Source organism: Cynara cardunculus, assembly GCF_001531365.2.
Source record: "Cynara cardunculus var. scolymus isolate 2C chromosome LG 15, CcrdV1, whole genome shotgun sequence".
Classification (NCBI taxonomy): domain Eukaryota; kingdom Viridiplantae; phylum Streptophyta; class Magnoliopsida; order Asterales; family Asteraceae; genus Cynara; species Cynara cardunculus.
The window spans coordinates 9,894,962-9,916,126 of NC_037542.1; the positions used below are offsets into that span (position 1 = coordinate 9,894,962).

A 21,165-nucleotide genomic window follows, 5' to 3' on the forward strand; every position below is an offset into this window, starting at 1 on the left:
ACATATACTAAAATAATTATAGTTAAATGATAATTAATAAATATATATTAAATATAAAGAAATGTTACAGTTTAGATCATTAGTGTTATTAATGTGATTAGTAAAAAATTTGGGTGTTAAAAATTAATACTAGTGGTATCTTTAGCACTTTTATTACAAATATCCTAACATACTTTAGTCTTTTAAAAAAAATTAGATCATGATTGTTTTTGGAGATTCGGATCTCATGTACGGATTTGGATTATAATAGATTTGAAATAATTGGTCAGTCTAATATATAAGATTTGGATTAGAATTGGATTCTATTATTTATAAATAATCTATACAAAAAATTATAAATAATTACAAAAATAATTAAATTATATTTTTATTAATTGATTATTATAAAATAAAATATTTTTAACAGTTTTAAAATCTTATTTCATACAACCCTGTGAAATCCCATAAAATCTCAATGACCCCTAATTGTTTTAAATTTTAATTGAACTAAATATCATAATTGTTTTTCTACTTGTGAGTTGTGATTGTAAGTTTTGTGACTTTTTTTATCAGTATTTTTTTAGTTTCGTGATTTATATAAATTTTTTCTAACAAGTCATAAATTCATACAATTTCCTTGGCATTTGCAAATGTATTTAAAATCACATATGGAATAAACAATTGTGACGTGATTATCAAATATTCATTTATAACCCTGCTTTTATCCAAAAGAATAATACATCTGGATATAAATAGATGAATTTATTACATTACACCATCTCCTCCATGACGTTCGACCAATCTATTGGTCTTCTACCTTATTTTGAATGATTATATTTTTAACCCTTTTATTTTATGCCTATAGTATAACATTTTATTTTTTATGCATGAGGTACTGTATAATAATGCATATTATTTAAAATTTAAGATTGCAAGTAAATTATACGTAGGTACAACTTATTAAAGCTTTATGTTTGAATTCATGTAACTAAATACAGATAAACATAATCAAATAAATGATAACATCTAATTTTAAATATAAAAAATCTAAAATATAATAAAAATATTTATTTAATTATAACAAGATACTTAATTATTATCTTTATAAAAAAATATATTATTAAATAAAAAATAAATTACTTCGTTTTTAACCTTATATCAAATTATATAATGCATAAAAACCCTTTTGGAATTCAATATCACAATTCAACATCTTACATTGTACCTATAGAGTAAAAAATACTCCAAAGGTAGAAATTTGCAATTTATTATATAATTTTAATATAATAAAACAGAAAACCGACAATTAAGCTTTTAAGAGTAGAAAAAGTCAACATAACTTTAAATGTCAGGCAATTATATCTAAATACAATTATAGAGTAAATTACATATTTAGTCCTTATGGTATGTTAATTATTGTTTCTCGTCCATGAACTTTATTTACTACAAAACAACCGGTGTGGTATACGTTCGGTTTTTGGTTTTAGTCTCTCCATTTAACAACCATTGATTTCCAATAATTTAAGCCCCCACTACACAAGAGAAATACAATCATTTTACCTATGAAGACGATGATTTCATAATAATTATCGTTATTACTACCAACATACTACCATAAGGACCGCCAGCCACAACAAATATGAACACAAAAAGATATAAACATAAACATCTCAAGAACAATGGTAAAACATTGAATACAAACATCAAGAAGATATGAGCGTACATAGTAAATTTGTACAAACCTTGAAATCAAAACCCTAAACCCTTAAATCGTGTACCCTGATGAAGTAGAAGGAATGAGAGAGAGAGAGAGAGAGAGAGAGAGAGAGAGGTGGAGGGGTTGAGTTCCAAAGATTGTTTGTTCAAGTCGACTTGAATAGAGTTTGACAAAGGCATGCACTGTAGCAGATGGAGAAGTTAAAGCAAATGCAATAGTAGTGAAGGCAATGATGATTGTTGATAAAAAAGAAGATGGAAGTAATGTAAATGTCTAAGGGTTTACATCCATTGATTTGTTGTTGGAAGAGGGAATGCATGAAAGAGGCATGGGAGTGTGTAACGGGGGTTGGAAGGAAGGGGGTTTGGTGGAGAATAAAAAGAGATATTTTCACGTCATATCACATCTAATAGAAAAATTTTCAAATTCATCCGCATGTAAGAGAAAGATATAACTGGAATTAATAGAAAAACATAACGAATGTTAAGATGATAGACTATAATCGAACAAAATGTATACCACAAGGGTTAATTTTATAATAAACGAAACCAGAAACAAGAACCTGAAAATTAACATACCATAGGGACTAAATTTGTAATTTACTCTAAATAAAATTTTGTCGAGATTTGAGTTAAACGAGGCCACTATCCGAAGTTACACGCAACATCAATTCACTCCCTCCCTTTTTTCTTTCGTAACAATCACCACCCGAAACACACACACACGCACACACACACACTCCTCTGTTCCATCTGTCACACTCCCAGGCTCTCTCCGGCCACCGCTGCATTCGTCAACCGCCTCACCGTCCGTCCATATCGCCATAAATTTCTACCGGCAATCCAACTGTCTATCCGAATTTCAGGTTCAAACACACATACACGCACGCGCTGCATCTATGTGTCTACAAATTTGTGATTTCAGATCTGCTTACCAATCCAATGCTTCGCACTTTGAAAATAGTGATCAATTGTAAAATTGTTGAATTAGTTCTTATTTTGTTAAATAAATTTGCATGTCCAATCTATATAACCTAGCTGTTACATTGATGGAACTTCAATTACTTGGATTATATATTTTGTGATTTTCTTGGATAAATTTGATCGTTTATCTCTAGCAACAAGTGATTTTGGGAAGTTTCTATGGCAATGGCATTTTGGCGCTTGAATTTTTTTCAGTTAATTATGCATTTGAAGTATTCTTAGCTCTGTTGGTGGCTTGATGCGAGCGGGTAGTTTTGTACTTCCGCATCCCAAAATGAATCTGCAATTATAAGCCAGTTTGATAGATTATCGGTTCATATGCCCTGTATTTTGACCAAGTCCAGTAGTAAGTAATTCAAATTCAGACAATGGATCTATTTGCTGATTTCATTGGCAAAATTAATTTCAGGATATTGGAACTTAGAACTACAAATCGGTGGTTCTGCAAATGCAAATTCTTGATGATGTGAAACCAGTTTGTTTGGCCACAGTAGCACTGGCACAGCTGTAATGTTATTGGAGTGGTCTTAGGGTACACATTTTACTTGATGCAATGACCTGGCAAAAGAATTGTGGTTTGCAGTTGTTCATATTACTCGGGAGTCAAACATTTTCTTTATACTTCTTTTGCATTTTCAGTCATGATTTGGCAGCATTGGATTCATTTGCTGTTGCAGATGTAACAAGTAACAATCCAAGCGTTGCTCAAGTGTGTGATAGATCCTTACGATGTTCAGATCCAAAATCAAATGGGTGGCACTTGGAGGGCTGGTTCTCTCCTTTTTGTCTTTGCTGGTGCACATGTTTGTTGCAAATACGAGTGTGGAGCTAGTACAGTATAGCGTGATGACACGATTTATTGAGGATTTGAATATAGATATTGCGGGGAAACAGGTAAAACTTGCACTTTGATCTTTAATTCTATGGTAGTAGATATATATTAATCCGTACTATCAACCAAAATTATGTATTCCTACTTTGATAATTCATTCGTTTCTTTTTGGTTACTGCAGGGTGTTAGATCTCAGAAGTTGTGGAAGAAAATTAAACCTTTAGAGGTTTTGCAGCCGTATGCAAACCCTAGAAGTCACTATCCTGGTAATGAGTATGCCGTCTACCTTGTCTTACACTTATCACAAGCTATAGGACTTGTAGAACTAGATTTGTAGAACATATTTAAGATGCTTCGAACTGCTGTTTTCATCCTTCCCTATCAACAGATAGATGGAAGCTTCTATCTTTGTGGTTAAATTGTCACTGTGAATGTGATACATATTTATCTAAGTTCTGAGTTGCATATTCTTGGATTCATACCTTTACTTGCTCTCATGCAGTATCCAATAGCATTAATACCTTAACTTTCCACATATACTCTTCTGCTTCCTGTTACTTCAACTTGATTTTCGTGTTGCAGTTCCAGTTGACCCAAGTAATGGTTTCATATATGCCAAAATATTTGGTGAATTTGAGAAGATTAGATCTTCGGTATGTTCATGTTGATCTCAAAATTTTCTTCGGTAATTTGCTAATCTTTTTCTAAAGGTTTATACGGGCTTGACATTTTTCTAGATTTGTGATCTTGTTGCGATATCCAGGCTTCTCAATGCTACTCTGGTTATTCCAGAGATTCAAGAAAGTACAACTTCAAAAGGCATCAGGTATAGTTGGCAGTGTTTGGAACGATTCAAAATGACCGGTAATCTTTTATTTAATTTTGTAACCGCTGAGCATTTTTTTAATTCTCTGCAGCTCTGAGTTTAAAAGTTTTTCATACCTCTACAACGAAGAACAGTTCATAACCTCTCTTAAAAATGATGTAATCATTGTGAAAAATCTGCCCCCTAAGCTGAAGGAGGCAAGAAGACGCAAAGAATTTCGTACTTTTAAGCCAAAGAAGTCCGCTTCTCCTGATTATTACATTAGGGAACTCTTGCCAGAGTTAAAGAAGGTGAAGGTTGTTGGATTGGTGATCATGGATGGAGGCTGTCTACAGGTATTAGTTTTCTTATATTCTTGCCTTCTCCACCATTAGATAACTCTTGCTTGTCAAACTGCTATTGTTGGTCTTCAGTAATCTGATTGAGTTTTGGAAAATGTTTCCTTCTCAAATCAGAATGTCTCCCTCTAATTATGTAAGTATGTGCTTTAGTACCAATATTAACAAATACACAAAAAAGGACGACCTACTTGTCTTGAATTGAACTTAATTACTTTTTCACTCTGTCTCCCAAATGTATACGAACTAATGGCTACAAATATGCTCCATGCTCAGAGAGATTTAAAATTTCTATGAGGACAGTCAGCTAGCTTATTGGATGGTTACTTGTAAACAGATCATGGTTAGAACACATATATACTGACAATGTGATTAATATCATACTGAACCCATTCCCACCGATACCAACAATTGGGGTAATTTATAAAAATCGCACTTGTCTTTGTATAATTGAGTTCTTACAAGTTCCACCGTTATATTTCTGTTACCAATAAGATATAATGTCTTTAAACCTCTGCTATTGATTCTCTCCTCTAATCTAATGCTATTTTCTTATCAGCCTATCCTCGCATCTAAATTGGTTGAATATCAAAGGCTGCGATGTCGGGTAGCTTTTCACGCTCTTCATTTCCGTCCTGAGATTCTAGCACTTGCTCATCTAATGGTGAAAAGGTAAAGCTATCTTATCTGTTCTTGAACTGTATTCAGTTATAGAGAGATGTAGAGTACTAAATGCAACTTAATATCACCTTTGTTCCCACAAAATGAGACAACATGTTCATATCACTCTTTTTGTTTATTGTCCCTTGGATTAGGTTCTTTATTACATGGAACAAGATGTGTTTATTATTAATCTCTTTAGCCCATCCTCTAGGCAGTTATAATCTCTTTAGGCACATCCTTTAGGCAGTTATACATCGCACCTCAAAGATGGTTCAACTTCCACCCAATGCACTTCTCATGCATTTGTGTTGACCAAGGCCAACTTTTGCATAGTAATAATCTGCCTGCTGTATTACAGAGTGTGAATGTGAAAAAAAGACCCTCGTCTTCTTTTTGAAGACTTGTATGGTACCCGCTTCATCCCAAAATAAATGCAAAGTCTGATTCATCCAATAGTTTTATGAAAGTTTGTGACCATTAGACAAATATCCACCCTTCAATAATGACAGACTAGAGGAATCTTGTTAATCAAAATACATACTATCAGTATTTGTAGTGATTAGTGATTATCAAAGAGGTAATATTCATGGGTGGACCCAACTCTTTGTGGAGTGGGGGAAAGGCACCGAATGAAATCAAAATTTAGAAGGAATTTTTTTCTATTGTTACCCTTACACTTTCTTTTGATTTATCTTCCCCCCATCTCTTTGACCTCTTGCCCCCATTTGCTTTTGGTTTTTCCAACTTTCTTTTTGCATTTTATTATTTTATAGATCTATATTTATTGTTATTTGCTAACAAGTTGTTCTCTATTTGTTGATTGTTATTTGATTTAGGCTCTTGGGTTTGTTATTTTGATTCAGGGTTTGCTACTAGTTTATCTTTTATTTCTGATTTCTTGGTCTTTTGCCATTTGATTTCTTTTTGTCTGAATCTAATATTTTGGCTATTTCTTGGCGATTTCTTGGCTTCTTGCTCTCTAATTTCTTGCTGATTTATATGTTTATTAACTATTAAGAATTCTGATTTATCATTAACTAGGTTTGTTACAAATTGATATAGTGTCACTGTCAAGTGTCAACATGTTATTTTACTAAGAATTGGTTTAGTTCGTTTGTTCCTCTAGCCATCAGGTCCATCATGGATCACTCAAATTTTGTATTAATGTGTAATGTGTACTTGTTTTCAATTTAACGAAATAGTAAAAAATTGACTGAAAACCGAAGCGAATTAAGGTATCTTTATTCAATTAACTGAATTGGTTAACCCGAAATCCTCTTGGTACAGAAGGTTATTTAGTTTTGGAAATTTTTAACACCTCTAAGTGTCCCCCCAATCACATAAGTTTTTGGATCTGCCACTGGTAATATTGGATAAAGATATCACCAAACATGCAAAATGTTACTGGTGCACTTATTTGGGATCGAGGAAGAACAACTGCACATGCAAGATCAAGTTTTATATGACAGTTCATATGGACCTTAATTTTTTTCCTTTGGCTTCACAATGAATGTTAGAAAGTGGAATAATGCCCAAGATTTCCATGCATGTAGAGTGGTTTGGAGGGAGGTACATATGAGGCTACAAGTTCATTGGCGTAGATCTAGTATAGTAACACTCAAGTTCTTACTGTCCCATAGAAGTTACTTGGATATATACCTCCATTTTCTTCTTTTGACATCTTAAGAATTAATCCTCACCATTCCTTGAAGTGCTAAGTTTACATCGCTCCTTAACCACATTAGTATTTGAGCATCGCATCTTTCGTATGTAGGTTACGAGCTTCTGGGCAACCTTATCTTGCTTATCATCCTGGTCTAGTAAGAGATAGCTTGGCTTACAAGGGTTGTGCTGAGCTTTTCCAGGTTAGCAGTTTATTTTACTTTTAACTTTATAGTTGTAGTGTTACTCAAAGGTGGCAATGGAGCCCATACAAAAATATGCCAAAGTATTCTTCTACCTCTGTGTTTATTGTCCTTAATATTTATGTTTTCACATAGAGATTATTATACTAGCATCTTCCATGGAAGCACAGTACAAATTATTTGTCTGCATATTCTAATAGCAAATTTTTGCAATTGCTTTGTAAGTGATATTGTTGGAAAAGTTGCACATTTGAGTTTTTGGGATATTCAATGACATAAATCTTCATCGTTATATTTTTGAAATGGTAACAAAGAGTAAGCTACGTGTGACAATCAGAACACATATCCCTTTGGCCTTTGGCTAAAAGGTTCATGTAGTATATCCAAGAAAATTGAATTATTTTTGCCTCGTTTTGGAGCTGTGTTTAAGTACACAATTTGTTTTCTCATTAATTGGAAATTAATCTATAAAGAGAAACTAATTTAAGCTGACATAATTTAATACCTGATTATATCTAAACCAACAATTTCCCTCAAGTTGGGGAACATATATTTATAAGACTCAACTTGCTGATGATTCTATCAAAACTTGGTTTGAACAATCTTTTTGTAAAGATATCAACTACTTGCTACGTGATTGGAACATGCGACATGCATATCACTTCATTCTCTTGCTTTTTTCTTTGATGAAGTGACTGTCAGTTTCTACATATTGTTTCATGCCATGCTGCACAAGATTATTAGCAATACTTATTTCATCCTTGTCACAATATAGTGTCATAACACGATCCAATGGTAGTTGTAGCTTCTTTAGCACTCGTTTGAGCCAAATTGCCTCACAGATTCCATTGGCCATAATGTAGAACTCTGTTTCAACACAGTTGTGGAGCCATTACCTTTTGTTTTTTTTACTTAACCAAGTCACTATATTTCCCCATACAAATGAGCAGTATCTACTTGTAGATCTTCTACTAGAATCTGCATCAGTGAATACCTCATCAGTTCTTTGAGTCTTCTTCTCAAAGAACACTCCTTTAAGAGATTTCTTGAGGTATCTTAGAATGCTGTAAGCTGCATGCAACTTTCCTAGGAGAGTGCATAAATTGGCCAAACTGACAGCCATAGCTATGGGACAAGTAAACTAACTTCCTGACCAATCTTTGATATCTCCCAACATCTCCTGAAATTATCTTCAACGTCACTAAGTTCTTCATCGGGTCCTCATGCGTATCGTGTCATGTCATGTCAGTTGGTGTACAACCCGACATACCTGGATCAAAAAACAAACATATATATTTATGTCGGCTTACCATGTTCCCCTTCTTTTGATCTTTAAACTTCCATTCCAAGAAATACTTGAATGGTCTGAAGTTTTTAATCTCAAATGCTCGGGCCAAATTTGCCTTCAACTTTTCTATTTCTTCATGATCTTCTCCTATGACAATGATGTCATCCATATATACCAATAGAACATTCATCTTCCCATTTTTTCCTTTCAAATAATGTGTATCGAGTCTGACGTAGGGAATATCTCTGTTGTTTAATTGAATTTGTAAAATCCTTGAACCAAGCTGTGATTTGCTTCAACACACAAAGGAATTTTTTTAACCATCACATTTGGGCTCCAAATTCAATCTGAAAGCCTAGGTTTGTTGCAACTGATGATAGGACCCTTGTAGTTGTAGTATTGAGTTTCGCACCGGAGCAAATGTTTTAGTGTAGTCTATGCCATAAGTTCGAGTGAAGCCTTTTACTACCATTCTTGCCTTGTTTTTTTCGAGCATCCCATCCGAATTGTACTTGACTATGAACCCCCATTTACATCCTACCAACTTCTTTCCAGGAGGGCCAACTACTTCTACCCGTGTCCAATCCAATTGTTGCCTTCTTTCCAAGAGCTTTATTTCCTCCAGAATTGTTGCCTTTCATTTACGGACATGTAAAGTTACTCGTAAAACTTTGAAATTCCCACATGATTAAGATGTGAGATAAACGCAAGAGAAAGATGGAGACAAATTTTCAAGGGAGACATAGTTAGACATAGGATACTTGATGGTGCATTTTCCTACTCTTTTTCTAAGAGTTATTAGTATATGAAACTTGGGAAGATCAAGGCTAAATTCAAGGTTTAAGGAATATGATCAAGAGAAAATGTACCTCATTGTGGGGCTTCTTCTGGGCTGTGCATAGGACTGCCTGAATATATTGCTTCAAATAAGCACCTTCCGATAGTATGTTTGGCCAACTTTCTTGTCATATTTCGGATTCTGTTCTATGTCATCAATATTGCTAGTTATGGCTGGTTCATCATGCGTTTTTCTTTTGTTCTCAACTTCTTTAGATTCATCACCCACATGGTTAGAATCTTAATCATTTCCGTGATTTTCTCTTCCACATTGTGGTTGAGATTTTGAAAAGACCTTCTTGTCGGTTCAAGATTCAAACCAAGAAAGATTCCAGGTCGAATTCTCCTCCTAAAGATGAGAGGTAAAAATATGTTTCGTCTTGATTTGAGACAAAAACAGTGCACAACCAAATCCCTGGAAGGGTAAATCGAACCAAAAGTCTAGGATCCCGGTTATATTCATTGAACTTATGCAGGGACATAAGAAAACAACAGTTAAGTGAGCATCACTTCAGAAGGTTTTAGGTACATAATTGAAAACAACAATGAGCTTGTGACTTCAAGTAAATTTCTATTTTTTCTTTCAACCATGCCGTTCTGTTGAGGTGTGTCATCATGATAACTTTGCCATATGATCCATTTTCAGGAATCAAAACTTCGGATTAATAGTCCCTGCCATCATCACTCCTAAAAATTTGGATATTTTCAAACCATGGAGTAGAAAATTAAAAAATATACGCAACTTCATGTTTCTCTTTCATCCAAAAAAAAATCCACGCTAGTCGTCTGTGATCATCGATTAAAGAAGCACACCATCTTTTGCTAGGAAAAATGGGATTTCATGATGGACCCCAAATATCACAATGGATTAATTGACGGCTTAGATGAAACATAAGGCTGAGAAGGACAGTTAAATTTGTGATCTTTTGCAAAAGCACATGCTTTACATTGAAATAAAAATGGATCTTTATTGATTAATAACTTGGGAAGTAAATGCTTTAAATAGAAAAAGGGGATGTCCTAAATGAGAATGCCATAGCAAAACATCTTGATCACTATACATAGATTCTAACTTATGATAAGGGTTTTCATCCACTATACTTGAATGCAATCCATCTTTAAAGTAATACAATCCTCCACATTCCTTAGCGCTGTCATTGATCGTCCCCAAGACCAGTTCTTGGAAAAACATATAGGAAAGGAAAATTTAGCTTGATAGTTAGGTCACGAGTGAGTTTGCTAATGGACATCAAATTACATGACAAAGGATGACAGCAGAAAGGATAATTTTGGCTGAAATTTTGATGATTTCACTGCCAGCAATGGCGGCAAATGTGGCATATGCAATTTTGACGTTTTTTCTTTTGGGTTGTAAGAAGAAAAATATTGAGAGCAATATGCCATGTGATTAGTAGCCCCAGTATCTAAGACCCAAGGACAACAAAAATGATTTGAACACGCAAACGAAGAAGAGATGCCTTACTCAATTGCTTCCGAAGCCCAAGAAAAAGAGGAGTTAAGAGAATTGTGGGGAGGTCGAAAGTCTATATAAATGTTTGAGTTGATCCTTGGTGAAGACATCAAATCAGAAGACATGATCTGTTCCCAAGAGGTCTCAACCATGGCTGTGGTAGCTTTCCGCATTTTCTGCCCCCTGCTTTGTTTTGTGGTAGCTTTCCTTCTATTATTTGCAAGGCAGGTAGTGTGGCAATATCCAAATTGACCTAAACAAAGGTACCAGCATGCTGGTTGATTGGTAGACTGCATATACTGGAGGTTGTTGACATGATGAAGTTGAGATAGAAAAAGAAACTTTTTTCTGGTGGATCGTTCAAGTTACAGCGGCTAGCAACAACGGCAGCAACAAATAAACAAAACCGACCAAGGGAGAAAACTTTTTCTCTGAAAGCAACCAACAAGAACCAATCAATGCTGATCTTAATGGAACAGAGAAGACATGAACAAGGGCTGAATGATTTCGTCAAATGCAACCTAGAGAATAACTGGGAGGAAGTAATGACGGTGTCAAAAAAGGAAAAAAACAATGGTTACCTAAACAAATTGTGGAACCAACCAACTGTCAAGGATGAAAAAAGGGTGCTGCTACAGTTGTGAAACTATAGCCCCTATTAGACTCTGATACCATGTAGTTTTTCTCAGAAAATTGAAATATTGCTGCTTCCTCTTGAAGTGTACAGGGTTGTGTTTAAATAATAAATATACAATTTATTTCCTCATTAACAGGAAACTAATTTATGCTAACCTAATTTACATATGTGATTATATCTAAACCAACAATTCACAAGACTTCTTAGTTTCAGTGATTTTTTGGCATCATAATAGAAAAAGCAATTGGCAGCGTCCCCTCAAATAGTGCATGCAATATTGCAACGCGGATCAGCCAAAAAACTTTGATGCTTATATGAAGGAAATCCTCAAAACTATCACTTCCACACCTAACTGTCATCTATTTTTTGTAGGATGTCCATACTGAGCTTATACAGTATCGACGGGCACAAATGATCAAGCAGAAAACTGTTCATGACGAACTAACTGTTGACTCTTTTATTCGGAAACTAAATGGCTCATGCCCACTGATGCCTGAAGAGGTAGACGTATTTATATTCTTCACGGTTCTCTGTTTTTGTCATGGCAGTCTGTGGGTACATTGTAAAAAATTGATCAAAGTTTGCAGTTGCATGCTTAATTAACATTTGTAAAGCTTTATCTGTACTTTTTAAATGAAGCAAACATAGCGTCTTCATTGAGATATTTTTCAAATTTATATTTCTAGGTTTAGAGTTGGAACATGCACACATATTTATTTATTTCTATTCACCATCAACTTTGCAGGTGGGACTTCTCCTCCGAGCCATGGGTTATCCACCAACAATAAGAATCTACTTGGCAGGTTCCGAAACATTTGGTGGTCAACGTGTCATGATCCCCCTTCGTGCCATGTACACCAACTTAGTGGATCGTTCTAATTTATGCAATAAACACGAACTAAACAAATTATTAGGCAATGAAGCCCCACTTCCTTCAAACTCTTTCAATCCCTCTCCTATTAAAACCGCCAAGACCCTAAAGAAAGAATGGGATCAGGCTGGTCCACGTCCTCGACCTCTTCCTCCACCTCCAGGCCGCCCTATTTATCAACATGAAAAAGAAGGATGGTATGGTTGGGTTGCAGAAAAAGATTCAGAGCCAGACCCTTCGCCAATTGATTTAAGGGACAAAGCTCACCGGTTGTTGTGGGATGCCCTTGACTATGTTGTATCAGTAGAAGCAGATGCATTCTTCCCTGGGTTCAATAATGATGGTAGTGGGTGGCCAGATTTTTCAAGCTTGGTCATAGGACATCGGCTCTATGAGATGGCATCCGCAAGAACTTATCGACCAGACAGGTAAATACATGTTTTGATGTTTATACTGTTTTCTTTCTTTTATTTTCTGCAGACTATGCATTCTAAGGCCATGCTTTAGAGTCACATTTGCTTTTTCAACCTCCCAGTACCACTTATCTCACCACTTATAATAGATATGTACTAATTAGCTTTTTGAATATTCTAATAATAAGGATATCAATATCCGGTTGCATATTTTGTGGGGCAGAAGCCTGTTCAAAATTGTATGATTCATGACTCTTACAATTTGATTTATTTGGCAAAGAAATCCTTTCCGATTTGCCATTATATCTTGTGGACAATGTTGGGAGTTGCATATATTACGGATAAGTTGAGGGAGGGGAGATTGTGGTTGTTTGGTCACGTTCTTAGGAGACCGATGACTGGTCCATTGAGGAGGATATAAGACGTGAGAGTCGAGGGAGCAAGGAGAGGACGAGGAGGATGTGCGATGAGCAACTGAGGTTGGACATGGTTGCTTTAGGCATTTCTGAGGACATGATCTCTGATAGGACTCTTGGAGACGCAGGATTAGGGGTGGGGATCCATAGCTAGAGTAGACGGGAGGTAGGGAGCTGGAGAGGTAGAGGGTGGGAGATACAGTTAGTGAGTTAGACTAGGGCTGTGTAGTTTCCATAAGTTGGTTATGTTTTCCTTGTACCTGCTTTTATTTGTATGTTATTGCTTACTCTTAACCAGCTTTGGAAAATTTTATGACTTTCTTTCTTTGACACATTTTTCACAAGCCATGGTTTTCATAGAAACAACCCACACTACTTTATGGGGTTGAGGTCCGGTCACCATACGTCTTACCTCCCTGGACCCCACCTCGGGTTGGGATATACTTGTTTGGTTCTGTTTACCATGATTTCTTACTATAACTATGTTGTTTTTGTGAACTTTCAAGTAGAGTTTACTAATCAGAACATATTAGTGGCCACCTGAACCGACAAGATTGTATGTTTGTATTTTTTGATGTCCTAACAAATGACTAAATGGAATAAGACCACAAAGGAAGTGATTAATACAAGTATATATTGGTTTATTCTCACTAGAATACTTCTTTTCTTTTATATTAATACGAGTTCAATGAAGTCCAGATGATCCATCATTTGATTCGGTTCACAGTTCACCTTTCAATTCACAAATTGACAACCATGATCTAGTAAAGGCAGACCCTCTTTATATTTTTCTGACAAACTATGCTCATTTGCTATTTACAAAGTCTCCCCCCCCCCACCTTCCGGTGGGATATACTGGGTTTGTTTGGTTTGGTTTATGATCATCTATGTACTTGAATTCTTTGTTTTGTTTCATTTAGTCCTAACACATGCTTCTGATTAAACTGGCTTTTCCAACAGGAAATTTCTCGCTAATCTGTTCAACAGCACTGAAGATCATTTTTATTTTCCAAAGCGAAGGTGGACCCTAGCAGCACGTAAACATCTGAACGACAGCCTGGGAGAGGAAGGACTAAAGAGACAATTCATTCAATCGAAACCAATATCATTCCTCTCCCACCCCATCCCAGAATGCTCTTGTACCATTTCTAAAACTAGCAGCCAGAACACGTGTCCCAAATGGATGGAAGAAAGCCTTGCCAAATCCCGACTGCAAGAGAGCGCTACGCTCAACGAGAATGAACAACCCGATGATGATGGAATAGATGAAGAGCAAATGGATTCAGAAGATGAAAGCAAGGCGAACAATTTATCTCCTTTGGAAGAAGATGTTGAAATGGATCCCGATGATTAGATGTTCATAAGGTTCGATACAGGTTTCTCACACAGATTCTTTTATTGATTGTCATATAATATTCATTTGGGGGTGGCGCGTTTTTTGGTCGGGAATATTTGCGACGGCCTCGCGGTTGCACAAAGGGATACAGGAAGGGAAAGAATGGTAAGAAACAGAGAGTTATAAATCTATAGTTTTACAAAAACATTCATCGGTTGTGTATTTGTATTCTTATAATCATATTGATTACATTGTTCTCGTTTGATTTTAACCAAATTTACTTCACATATATAAAATTATGATTTAACAAAATCCATAGTAAGCTAAGACCATACAAAGTGAATTTTATAATTGCTATTAATTGTCGTGAAATTAGGTTCACTAAATTGACTCCCAAATAAAAAAGTCAAACTAAAAGTCAACTATACTTATCAATCCAAAACAATTTCTTCAATATCGATCTCAATCCAACTTGCATATGGTTTGGATGTGACTTCAGGTCCATCCCCTTCTCACCCCGTTCCACTTCTTTGCACATGTGACTTCTTTTATGCACAGACCAAAATCGAGCAAACGACAAGTCATGATGAATAAAATAAAACATTTAACTCGCAAACAAAGTAGTGCAACTTTTCCTTTGTAGTCGCACGTATGGACTTAAGGCACAAACTCTTAAAAATTTTATTCGTCAATTGCATTGCCTGCTATTGGCCTTATGAGCTTAATGACATGTGTAGAAGCTGTTTATTTATGGCTTAATGAGATATTGAAGAATCAATGAATGAGTTATGGTTAAAGGTGAAATTCACTCTGAGAACCTAAGCTTAGTGGTTCTCCCCCATAATGACATTGACATGGAGGGCTGATTCTCATCCATATCGAAGTGTGTGTTTGCATTTTGTGATTAAGCTCTCAACAATTTTGGAGGTATTCTTTTGTGAATTTTTCCTCACACCCGCTCTTAGTCTATACAAACAAATTAATCCATACCGGGTTTGATGAAAAAACAAACAAACGATAATACATTGCGTATAGGAACATATGTGTAAACCAAATCACCAATTTATATAAATTATATAAATAGGGAATGCCCCTTTTTACAACTTCATCTATTATACTTTCTAGGACTAAAGAAAGAAACTACAGTGAAGTCAAGATCGTTAGACAGATGACAAAAATCCTTTGTCCTCGAACTATGAAATGCGTAATTGGGCTGTGAGATGAACAAAAGCTTCTTCGTGGCACGGAATCGTAAGCCCTCCCATTGGATGGTTGAACCCAAATTCTTCCTCTGATCTACGTAACAAGTCTTGGAACAGCGGTTGGTCCAAATACGATAAAGGAACCACAAAGCGTTTCCTTTGAACTTCTCCTACGTACACAGCCAAATATCCTTTGGGAACATCTTGACGTTTAACTAGTTGTTTTGCATTAGCAACTACTGATCGCAAGCGGAAAATCCCCATATCTTTAAGCGAAAACTTAGACTGTTTTTGAGAGAATGAGGTGATACAAGATAATCTTGCAGACAATTAGTGGAAGGTGTAGTTTGGTTGAAGTAATTGGTTATCAAGGTCATATTTATAGTGTATAAATATTTATAGTCGATCACAGGTAGGCACCCAAATTGGAAATCTTGGTGTTCTTCAAGGGCCTACTTCATGTGAAACTTCACATGTCTTTGTTCAGTCTAATATCACTCAGAGATCGATCGAATAGTTTTCTTTATCCATCGAATCGGTAGATAAATTATTAAGAACATGTTGGCCTACCTGTTTCTATCAGGTCATGATCGTGACCAAGCAGCAACACTTTGGACCTGAATTTGATATCAGCTGCCCAACATGGAGTGAAAATAACTAGCTAGAAATAGCCCATTCACAGAAATTATACATACATAAATATATATATATATATGCAAAGGATCGTGTGGGAGGAAAGAAGTGTAAGAAGATATCTGGATCCTTAATCACTTTTAATCTCATGTCTACCCATAAATTGCGCTTTAGAAGAGAATTGATCCAATTAGTGTTGACATTCAATTAAGATTGATCCAAGATTGAAGATCTCTTCTTACCTTCTTACCGTAACTTCTCATTTGAACCCAATTCTCTCTCTCTCTCTCTCTCTCTCTATATATATATATATAAGATAGAGATGTGTTCAAATGAGAACGTTGACCAAACAAGAGAACAGGAGAATGATCATGTGATATTACACTATATGTGATTACACACTACCTTGTTTGCGACCTAAGTTGCGGGACAAATTGTCCACTCACCGGTGCATCGACCCGTGTTACATACTCGTATGTGATTTTAGTGCAAACTTACATGTCATTTTACTATTCTTGTGTTCTTATTTTGACCCTCTTCTCATTTGATCCTCTCTCTCTTTCTAGGACTAAATTATAGGTGTATAAGACACTTTTAGGCATTTTAACAAATTTTTTTAACACACTTTAAAAATAAATGGTCCTATTAGCTATTTTATACGACATTTTTGAAAAGTGTCCTATAAACCCTCCTATAGACTCATCTATTTTATATGACACCTTTTCGAATAGTGTCGTATAAAATACTTAATATGACGCTTTGTTGTGGAAATGTCTTAAAAACTTGTTAAAAACGCTTAAAACATTCTATAAACATATTGTAACAGATGTGACGATTTTTATTCTATTAACTTAAGTCCTATAATGTATTTTTTAGGACGTTTCTACATTTTAAGTGTCTTATAAAATCAATTCTTGTTATAGTGAAATATACATTGGAATTATTCTAGCGCGTGGCATGACTGAAATATTCTTGTTCAACTTTCCTTATGTCTCGAGTGTTCGTGGGTTACAAAACTTTTGTGACACCCATTTAAGTAGCGATAACCAAATTATTTAACATAAATTATGGTTTAACCAAAAGTGAGAAAACTTGGGGGGCATAAACCCACGTGTCGGTGTTGATTCAAATGGTTAATTATGCATACTTAAATTTCACATGTCAACTACTTGTATGAAGAAATTTATGAATGGGCCTACACTTGTTTCTTGTGAATTTATGATCTGCCCCCTGCCCCCTACACTGCTAGTTAAAAGGGCAATAAAGCCCTTCAATTAATTATACAAACGCTAGAGATTGTTTCTTGAAAATGAGTTGTTTTTATTGGAAATAATACAATGAAAGAAGTTTGTGTATATATCGTTAAACAATATATATATATATATATATATATATATATGTATGTATGTATATATATAGGCCTCAAGATCAGGGGCGGACCGCCTAATGGGCCTATAGGGGCCCTGGCCCCTGCGCTTTTTTTTCCAATACCCTTCCATAGTTTAGTCTAATAGATTTAGGAAACCAAATTTTCTCAACCGGCCCCCCCACTTCCAGGCGACCAGGCGACGGCGATAGACTCGAGAGGCGGAGAGGGAGAGCGAGCTTAGTAGGCGGAGCCGCAAAGGAGAGCTACTGCGCAGCGGAGGCGGAGGCGGCAGGGCCGGGCAGCGGAGGCGGAGGTGGGCCAGGCGGCACTGCAGGCGGTCGACGGCCAGCTCTCAGCCGGTAAGTCCGTCCTCGGTCCTTCTCTCATTCTCATTCTCTGTAAGACTGTAACAGGGAGAGACTCTGTTACTGCTTGTCTGCTTGCACCTTCTATTTGTTGATTTACTCATTTACTGATTTAGTCATTTAGGTCTAAATTTATGTGGACTGTGGACCTGTGGTGATTTAGGCGTTAGCTGTTAATAGTTCACTCCTTCTCACTTTCTCAGTCACTGAGTTCTGCTACTGTTTTACAGCCTACCACACAGCACACTTGCACTTCACTTGCACCTTTTGTTTTGAAATCAAAACCCAAAAGTGGTGATTTACAGACTTACAGTTAACTGATTTAGCATTTAGGTGATTATTAGGGCTAAATTTATTGAAATTGGTTATATGGTGATTTACTGATTTAGGTGTATTGGTGATTTAGGTGATTTAGGTTATTTACTGATTTAGGTGTATTAGGTGATTTAGGTGATTTAGGTTACTTYTGTTGATCTGTTCTCCTAGACCTAGACGACTAAGACAGTAAGACTGCTAYTGCTGCTTGCTGATTAGAGCAAAATTTTTCTGTAGTCACAGCATGCCTATGTGGGTGAGCTACTTGCTATTAGTTTCTAGGGTGTCAAATTAGTCTTTGGTTTTTGTATGAGGAATAATCCCTTAAACATATCTTGACTGATAAAAATCGAAAAGGTCCACCTAAAAGAACGATAATATGACGCAAAAGAGATACAAATGATGGTGTTGGAGTTCATCCCATACGTTGAGGAGGATGTTGTGTAGTTCATCGGTAGCTTATAACACTTCCGATTTCCGGGGTCTGGGAAAAACCGAAGAGAGGTGTTGAAATCAACTGTCGTAGTGTTGCCTTTGGTGATATATTCGTTGTCCGACACCAATGAAATGTTGGCGGAATCGACAAAATTTGTAGCTCCTCCACAAGATAAACTCCAAAAACCTGTTGGAAAGTTGCATGATCATACAGACAATAGAAGAAGGTACAGTTTGTATAAGTTATATTTGACAATGTCATGTACAAATATTCAGCAGCTTTCTTAGTCCTCCAATTAATCGGCATCAACGTTTGAGAACCCCCATCTCAAAAACCCAAACTTGTCAACACTGCCTGTCACCTGAGAACAAATCTCTTCCTAGAGCACCTTGAGACACCTCAAGATACAAAGAGCCCATCCAACTTGCTAGTGTTTGGAATAGACATMACCTGGTTGGCTACTCACCTTGGCAGCATTTGAGCTATTGACTTTGTAGTTTYACTTCCCAACAAGKGCCCTCTGTTTYTTCAGATCATCCRCTAGCTTCCGGTTCTGAGGCAATAGRCAATAACTTGCGATTAGGTACCATCAGTGAGTTAATAGGCTAACTTCTTTCTATACTACAGTCCCTCTTCTGAGAACCTCAACTCCAAAAGCATACTTGAGTGACTACCAAATGGTTATATATTTCCAAGAGGRTCTGAGCAAAATTGAAGACATCATCTTCTGATCCAGTTTCGCAAAAGGATGTATCCTGATTGGATAACCCCAAACCTTACTAACACATCGTCCTCAGTGTATTTTTGGCATTTTTGAAAATGTATAATACTAGGTTCGGCCCCTGCGCTTGGAAAGTGTGTGTTCCGCCCCTGCTCAAGATCATACTAAGTGAGATCTATATATATATATATATAGCATTCAAAAGTGGCAATAAGAAGAACATGGTGTATTGGAACTATTAAATATGGTTTAAATCCCTTATGCAACCTGGCTAAACAAATTGGATGTAGATGATTTTAGTTTCATCAAGTATTTTGGTGTAGTTTGGATTTATTTGTGGTTGTCAAGGGGGTTGTGCCCTGAAACCTAAACATTACACATTAAGGGGTCGTTTACTAAACGCTTATCCGGTAGATGTTTACAGGGCAATTTTCCTCACTGGACGAACATGACAAGATCCAAGAATCTTACCTGGTAAGAGCAATGATAAGGATAGAGAGTCTTACCCGGTAAGTGAGGGTGACGACTCTTACCCGGGTAAACGCTTACCATGTATATTGTTGCATACGATACTATTTTGATATACTACAATCTTACCTAAAAAATAATTTATAGTGTTGACTCCTAACGGTAAACGCTTACTGGGTAAGCATTTAGGTAAACAACTCCTAAATGTTCTTCAGAAAGTAAAATCAAAAGGCTAAGAGGCTGCTTAGTAAACGGGTTATCAGATAAGCACTTATTTGTAAGAGTGCCAACCTTAATTATCTTGTCGTATAACATTCTTGACTATCAAAATGGATTGTTGGTAAACAACTTTATTTGGTGAGTACTTATGGGGTAAGAGTCTTCTCCCTCACTTATGGTGTAAGAGTCTTCGTCCTTGCTATGTATCTTACTTGGTAAGATTTCTAGGTCTTTGTCATGCTCACCCAAAACGTAAGTAACACTCTGACAAGCGTTTGGTAAACGGTCTCTTAGTCTTCATTAGAAGGTGAGTCTTCAGAAGGCAAACCTTGACTTTTGATAACTATCTTCAGATTCTCAGAAGGCGCATCTTCGAAGGATTAACTTCACTACTTTCTCAAGTCTCACTACTAGAATATTAGGCATCATCGACGGCAAAAAACCGTCAGTAATTACCGGTGGTCACTACAACAAAATCGAGTGTATGTGATGCCAAAAAAATTTAAGCATCATAATAGACTGCTTTATAAGACTTAATTTATAGGACCGAACAATAAAGTTTTCTATCTAAAGGCGTTGAAATAAGTTTATAGAACACAGTTTTATAGGACACCTTTAATATAAAACGTCTCATTAGCAATTTTATAGAACAATATTTGAAAAAAATGTCCATAAAAACAAGTGCCTTATAAAAATAAGTGTCATATAAAAGATGACTTTTCATGTCATTTTTTCAAAAGTGTCTTATAAAATTGCTAATTTATGGCGACGCTTTGTATTAAAAGTGTTCTAAAAATCTTGTTAGGACATCAAAAAATGTCCTATAAACTTATTACAACGTCATTAGATAGAACGCTTTACTTATTAGGACGCTTAGATATTGATAACATCCCATAAACCCAATTTTATTGTACTGGGTACTCTTTTAATTTAATTTAATTTATTTATTTCTAATAAGTCGTTGG

General features: G+C 35.9%; 2 protein-coding genes across 6 annotated transcripts; one reads left to right on the forward strand and one right to left on the reverse strand.

Annotated features, from left to right (window-relative positions):
- The first annotated feature begins 2,431 nt into the window (after positions 1-2,431).
- On the forward strand, positions 2,432-14,738 carry LOC112527471 (protein EMBRYO SAC DEVELOPMENT ARREST 30-like). Of its 5 annotated transcripts, none has more exons than XM_025138150.1 (12): positions 2,432-2,561; positions 3,089-3,211; positions 3,319-3,573; positions 3,693-3,777; positions 4,094-4,164; positions 4,249-4,337; positions 4,429-4,672; positions 5,235-5,347; positions 7,113-7,203; positions 11,809-11,937; positions 12,182-12,735; positions 14,097-14,738. In XM_025138150.1, the coding sequence occupies exons 3-12, from the start codon at positions 3,409-3,411 to the stop codon at positions 14,488-14,490; spliced, it is 1,935 nt and encodes a 644-aa protein (XP_024993918.1). In that variant the 5' UTR covers positions 2,432-2,561; positions 3,089-3,211; positions 3,319-3,408; the 3' UTR covers positions 14,491-14,738. The 5 variants fall into 5 exon arrangements, with proteins under 5 accessions (XP_024993918.1, XP_024993919.1, XP_024993917.1 ...); XM_025138149.1 differs by having other exon boundaries at positions 2,484-2,668; positions 3,357-3,573; XM_025138151.1 differs by lacking the exon at positions 3,089-3,211 and having other exon boundaries at positions 2,475-2,561; positions 3,357-3,573.
- A 780-nt stretch (positions 14,739-15,518) lies between these two features.
- LOC112527878 (auxin-responsive protein SAUR21-like) lies at positions 15,519-16,032 on the reverse strand. The gene has a single exon (XM_025138721.1). It carries the CDS (start codon positions 15,936-15,938, stop codon positions 15,666-15,668), a length of 273 nt encoding a protein of 90 aa, XP_024994489.1. The 5' UTR covers positions 15,939-16,032; the 3' UTR covers positions 15,519-15,665.
- Positions 16,033-21,165: the final 5,133 nt, after the last annotated feature.

Bases quoted from the DNA above. Each gene is read 5' to 3' on its own strand.
- LOC112527878 (XM_025138721.1), bottom strand. From the start codon at position 15,938: ATGGGGATTTTCCGCTTGCGATCAGTAGTTGCTAATGCAAAACAACTA.
- LOC112527471 (XM_025138150.1), top strand. From the start codon at position 3,409: ATGTTCAGATCCAAAATCAAATGGGTGGCACTTGGAGGGCTGGTTCTC. The intron at 4,673-5,234 runs GTATTAGTTTTC...TTTTCTTATCAG, and splicing joins TGGATGGAGGCTGTCTACAG to CCTATCCTCGCATCTAAATT. The intron at 12,736-14,096 runs GTAAATACATGT...CTTTTCCAACAG, and splicing joins AGAACTTATCGACCAGACAG to GAAATTTCTCGCTAATCTGT.